Source organism: Chanos chanos, chromosome 4 (genome assembly GCF_902362185.1).
Source record: "Chanos chanos chromosome 4, fChaCha1.1, whole genome shotgun sequence".
NCBI lineage: Eukaryota > Metazoa > Chordata > Actinopteri > Gonorynchiformes > Chanidae > Chanos > Chanos chanos.
Window position 1 is genome coordinate 39,325,583 of NC_044498.1, and position 6,543 is coordinate 39,332,125.

General features: G+C 39.2%; 1 protein-coding gene across 1 annotated transcript; it reads right to left on the reverse strand.

Moving 5' to 3' along the window:
- Positions 1 to 747: 747 nt before the first annotated feature.
- Positions 748 to 5,422, reverse strand: LOC115810382 (sulfotransferase 6B1-like). The gene is made up of 7 exons (XM_030772314.1): positions 5,224 to 5,422; positions 4,221 to 4,333; positions 2,946 to 3,035; positions 2,111 to 2,237; positions 1,665 to 1,759; positions 1,418 to 1,574; positions 748 to 878 (listed from the first exon to the last, which is right to left on the reverse strand). Exons 1-7 carry the CDS (start codon positions 5,414 to 5,416, stop codon positions 748 to 750), a joined length of 906 nt encoding a protein of 301 aa, XP_030628174.1. The 5' UTR covers positions 5,417 to 5,422.
- Positions 5,423 to 6,543: the final 1,121 nt, after the last annotated feature.

The window sequence follows — 6,543 nt, forward strand, 5'->3', positions numbered from 1 at the left end:
ACCAGATTAGTTAAAATAACAATGAGGCAGTACAATTTGTTTAACTTGAAGATCATGGTTTTAATACACAAATTATGTTCACAAATACAAGTAACTGCATTTTTATATCAAAACAAAATTCATTCTGAATAACCTGTGTTAAAGCTGACAGAAAAGTGTACAAGTCAAGCATATCCTTTGTTTCTAATATCACAATTTCCTTTAAAAAAAAAATAAAAAAAACCTTGATTGACTTCAGCACCAATACATAGTGCATTTCAAAAGGCAGCACAGTGGTCACAACTAAAAGACTGGCTTAGAATAGAACAACCACAGAGCACACAGATAGTATCTCAGTTCTCTTTCCATGTGAACATGATGTCGGTGTGGATGTGTAACTAGGATTAATAATCTTGATTAATAATATATTCTGGAGGTGGAGAGAAAGAGTATTTCTCAGAAAGGACAGCCAGATCAGATAAAACATTTTTTACCTTTAGTTGTTTATATTTTGGTATAGGTCTCTCCTAATTATCAATAAAAACCATCTACCTTTGGCTCTTGTGCTGGAATTCATGGACCTAGTCTTGGTCTTTGTGTGTGTCTGACCATGTACCGAGTGTTGGTCTCCATGAAACTGACATTTTTGACTCAATTTCGAAACTACAGAAGAGTCTGATGCTTGAATGTTCCACCTCCACTTACACTGATACACCAGTCTGTTTTGTACCTCCAACTGCTGCTGTGAGCCAGTGCTTGACTCTCTGTTCACCACTTACAGTAGACATCATACTTAAGTTTTGCACCTAGTTGAGTCCCTGCCAGATGCTTCTCAAAAGCAGCATCCATTTCTTCACTCTGGGACTGGCTGAAATGGTTTTTCCAGTCTCCAATCTCCCCTGGATGTAGAACATACATGACACTCATTAGTCTATGTACGAGCAATATAGGCGAGTGGCAAAGGCATGAGGCAGATCAAACAGGCAGATCAAACAAGAAAAAAGAGGATATTTGTTAAATACAGTAATATTAATGCTGATAGATGTTACACATGTGTTTTCATTAAATAAATACTTTTTTAGTGTTGTGTTTGCTTTTTTGTATGCTACTCATTTTGCTCCTCAATATCACATATCACAACTCAATATCATATATCACTAATGTTTTGAATGGCAATCACAGAAATAATGTGTAGAATCTTTTTAGGGACTTAAACACAGGTTGAACAAAACTGAATTTGTGAGCCCGTATCCCCATGCTACTGTAGGAATAACAAGGTCTGGGCTGTGTTTTATCAGTAAAATACCCACCTCACGGTTAAGTGACACGCTCTGGCTCATGTGCTATGTGGTTCAGCCGGAACATTTTCACATCAAACTTGTGAGGGACTGGCTCATTTAAGCAGGTTATTCAAACTGGTTCTCTAAAAGCGACATACCTTTCCTAAAGAAGACGTTGCCCATCTGTCCATGAGAATCCTGTGAGCTTTCCTTCATAGCTTGGAAAGTGCTCTCCTCAGCAATGGTCTGGACCTGAGAATCAGTTAAGCTAAATCCAAAGAACTCTGAGACCTGTCGCACACCTCCACTGAGGTCCTGAGGAAGAAAGACAAAGAGATTACAGTCATTTGGCTGTCTTAAATTTTTCTCTTTCGTGGAAATGAGCAAGAGAAATTGTAAATGTACCTGCTTTAGCTCCTCATATGTCACAGTCATTACATTAGGGTCATTAATGTGTTTCTCCCAGGCTACAGCATGATCAAAGTATGATCCCCATGGGACTGAAGGCAGATATAGGCAGAAACATACGTTAATGAGAACAGAATGTACTGTACGGAGCACTGCGAACAAAAACCGTGGGTGTACTTCAATGATGAAAGAGGTATATTTGTACATACAGTATATTTGGAACTGGGAAATTTTTATAATTCAATTATAATAATGTCATAATATCATAATTCAAATGAAACGTATAGTTGAACAAACTGTCTAAATGCGACACTGAATTCAGCCAGCTCCTTACACGGTATGCTTATCTCAAGGAAAACAATAGCTCTTTTGTCTGTAGAGTGAACCACATATAAATGTCCAAAAATGTATGTATGAGTTTGTGGACATTGTAATGTTAATACCTTCACCACTCATAAACTCAGAGTAGAAGCTGTCCCAAGATAGTGCAGTGGGTAGAACTGGGTTGTTATTTGAGAAGTGATAAAATGAAACAGCTGTGTCCTTTGGGTTTCGGAAGATGACCAGCATCTGCCACAGTGAAAAGGGTATGAAGAAAAAGTAAAAGAAACAATTGTCTACCAAACTAGTCATAGACAGACATATATACAGACAGATAGACAGAAACTGAAAGACTGGCATGCTAATGTATTACAACATTTTTCTGTTATGCAAACATTCCTATTTTGTAATGCAGTGTGTTAACAGATAAGTACTCGATGCATCAGATGTACTATTTCAGGATTTGCTCATCTTGGACTGCAACACTGACATGTTGTAATTGGTGTAATTGAGGAAATTTAGATTTGGTTATATGCTTTCGCGGATTTGTCTGTCACGGTTACCAGGAATACCTGAGGCCTACTATGAAGCATATCCACTGTATTTAAGCGCACTTCAGGTTTTATTCTCTGCTCATTACTTTTCTTCGTCTGCTTTGTGGCCAGAACACTTTTTATTGTGTGTGCTACGCCTGCTGTGAAGCCTGGTGGACACACTCCTGAGGCAAAAGGCAGGCTCTCTTACCACACAGGAAGTGATTTTACCCCTTTTACACAACAGGGGAATTCATCACATAGCTTTAATTGAGTCAAAATGGAAAGTCTCTCAGGCAGAAGTCAATGGTGGCTTTAAGCTTGGCTGACATGACAACAGCAATGTGCTGTATCAAACCTGTGAAGCCGTGTTAGGGAAAAAAAAAAAAAAAAGATTCATTTTATGTGTAGAGAAGAACCAAACCTTTGTTTTCTTTTCTTTGAAAGATGGAGGAATGTTGTCAGGGTGCATATGGGTACCAAGAAATCTGGGTGATGGAGCCTGTTGAAGCAACTGCCAAAACAAACGAAAATAGGTGAGAGGGGCTCATCCATCAGCCTGAACCCTCAGATTCGAAATGAAGATCTGGATTATGTTAACAGCTGTGTTGCGATGTTTTAACTCCAAATATGTATGAACAAAGGATGGATTTGGGGTCAATCATGCTGATAACACAAACAAAGAAAATCTTGATTTCTTAAAGGGGAAGTAACCCCCTTGTTGACTAACTGGCTCATTGTGAGCCCTAGTTCAATATGACCAATGGTTCAATTAAACACTTTTGTGTGAAGGTCTAAACTGTTTTCAGCTCTGTCTTGACCGACTGCGTCATTAACAGTCTTGGTTGGGTTGATAATGAATTCCTAAGTAAATGATATTTTAGACTGTCAGCTTAGTAAAAACTAAATTACTTGCCAGTGCAGGATTTTCTTAATTATGTACAATTTTAATACTGTTGTCTGTTGTTCTCAATGGCAGTAGAATGAAGCAACCTCTTTTTCTAGTGATGAGAATGTTAGTCTATATTTGATGGGTCAGCATGTGAACAATGTGCATTGATATGAGTACTTACTTAATAGTTAACTGCTAACAACATAAAACACTGATAAATACTGATTGAATGAAATATCAGGAAAAAAATGATAAAATATTAAAAAAGGTTCACATTCCTCTTTCAGGAGCTACTCCGTTCAAAAGTTCCAGTGGATATTCTTACATCTGATGAGACTTTACACTATTCTTCCTTAGAGTTTAATGAATATTCTCAGCTAAAGAGGCAACCGAAAGTTGACATACAATTAAAATATACGACCTGATATTAATTTGGTTAGCACAATGTCCAACCCACGTCATAGGCCCAGTGAGTGCCTCATGATTACTAGCCTTCACTGAATAGACAACCCCAGAGAGAGAGACTCAACACTGAGTCACAGCATGATTGCAACACCAGCAGCATTTCATGTGATTCACTTCATTGCATAACAAAAATCTATGGAGTTTGGGTCAACAGCATGATTTTGCTTTTGGAACAGGAAGTTCCTGTACCAAAAGACCTGGGGGATGCTACACACATCTCATATTTGAGATAATCTGTAGATACGAGTTGGGCAAAAATGGTTTCTAATCCCATAAGTCTGATTGAAAACCTGTGAAAGTGCAAAGTTAATGAGACCTCAGAAGTCAACGAGATCAACTTACCTGCAGCATTTCTGGTCCAAAGAATTCAATAAGAGGAGGCATCTTGGATTCCACTTTCTCGCCAGATGCAGCTGCCATTACTTTGCGTAGCACTGCAACCATCCAGTTGAAGCCTATATGTAAGGGGTCACATATATTTTCCAGTCCTTTCATTGAATATGTGAACATCATCTTAATACATTGGTATTCTCCGGACAAGCTAAAGGAGTTTCTATTTGTATTATCAACTGCTTAAACACATCATAGCAAGAGGTGGAAAAAAATGGGTTGGGATTGGGGTTGGGGGGAGGGGGGGTCTCACGTCTTCTCCTCATCTCCCACAGTTAGAGAGAGTTCAGCCAATACGGAACCCCCAGAGTGAGGCCCCTTTTCTAAGGGGCCCACTATGTGCAGTTTCTGCCCATGTTTAATTTGACATTCCCCAATGCCTCATATCTGTCATCTCCTCCGTACAGAAAGAGAAAGCAGGAACAGAGCCGAAAACAGAGGGAAGGGAACCCAGCAGATCAGACTCTTAACACATAGATTACATTCCGAAAGATAATGCATACAGAGGCATGAACACCCACACGCACACACACGCACGCACACACACGCACACACATGCACACACACTAGATCCATTTAAAAGTGAGTTTCAGCTCAGAGTCAAAGTGTTAATTCATGTTTTATTGCCACAAATTGCTCACAGCACATGTGTGGTGTAAGTCTTTGTTTTGTTAAAACAACAGGGACTGTGATAACAATCAAAATCTTATTTTTCTATGGTTCTAATCACTCGAGTAAAATTTCACTGCAGTGTTTGTTTTCATCACCATAACACAACTTCCTGTATATTTCTACAATACAGTGATGTTTCAGGAAATGTACAATCTACACACTAAACAAAAGTTTTCTTGTTTGTTTGCCTGAAACAACTTAGAACCTGCTTGGACAAGACTTTTTCTGATTTAAGTGTAAGTTTAAGCCAGTGTAATGTACAACATGCCTTTTTTTCACTTACCACATTTTGGGTAAGCTACTAGCATGACATCATCTGGTCTTGCCTCCAGGGACTCCAGGGCTTTGAGATTCTCTTCTGGACTCATAATGATTGGATAGAGAATTCCATTGTACCTGTAGAGCTTCTCCTCTTCCTTTATGTTCTTGGCCAGTTCCATTTTGGCCTGGATTTTAGATGGGAAAGAGGAACTCATGCTTGAATTCTGCTGAAAGTCCTAAATCTTCTTTCTGCCTCTGGTAGTATCTCAGTTTCCCCTTCCCACAGACGACCAGTCTATTTATGCAGCTGGACTAAGCTGAACTGAACTGTGTAAGTGGGTGTGTAAGATTGCGTATATACTGTATGTGTGTGTGTGTGTCTCTGTGTACATGTGTGTCAGTTGAATGTAATGGGAGGAGAAATAAACCACTCCTACCCACATGAAGCTTGCGTGACAAGCTGGAGTTCCTGGTTTCTCCCAGAATGTATGCAAGGTCTGGTTTCCTGTATGTAGATATGACTGATAAGTTGTAAAAGGTACTTTGGGGACAATATAAAAGTGTGCACAGTGGGTTTCATGGCACTGCTAAGGGAAGAGTCGCATTGAGTGGAGACCCCTCCGCAATGCTAACCAGATGGGAGTATTCAGCTGTGAAAGGGGTGGTAATTTATGGGACAGAGTGAAAGAGAACTGGACAAATGAGTTGGACCTTTGGCATTGCATCCTTGTCAGTTTGCCTAGTCTATTTCTCTTTTCTCCTTGATTCTTCACAGTTCAATAACAGTGATTATTGTATACATTGATGACTTTTGGCCAAGGCTTGAGATGCACAGTTTAATGATTGTTATTGCTTCTGTCTATCTACTGAAATTCATTGGCAAATGTTTGAATTATGCAGTCATACTGCAGCTCATTTGGCATCTGGATATGTTCATTACAACTCTGGAGAATGCTTTAAGTCAAAATGCCCAATGGCTCTACACATTCAATGGCAAAGCTATTGCACTTGGCCTACTTGCATTTTTCTCAGTGTCACTCTATTAACTGTGTTGTTACAATGTGTCCATTCATGACCATTGAAATAGAAAACTAGGCATCTCTTTTGGCCTCTCTCTTGGCTCTCTTCCATTCAATGAATCGCATCTAGACATAAAGCACAACTGTGCCAAATGCTCATTTATCTATTCCCTAAATGTACTCTTTATCTACACACTCATTTTTTTACTATCAGATGTGAAAATCTTTTCAGCTCATGGCTTGCGTGTCCACCGTGAAAGATCGTAGACAGTGAGCAGAGTACAGAACGTCTGTCATAACAGTTGAGATGCAGGTTTTGCTGA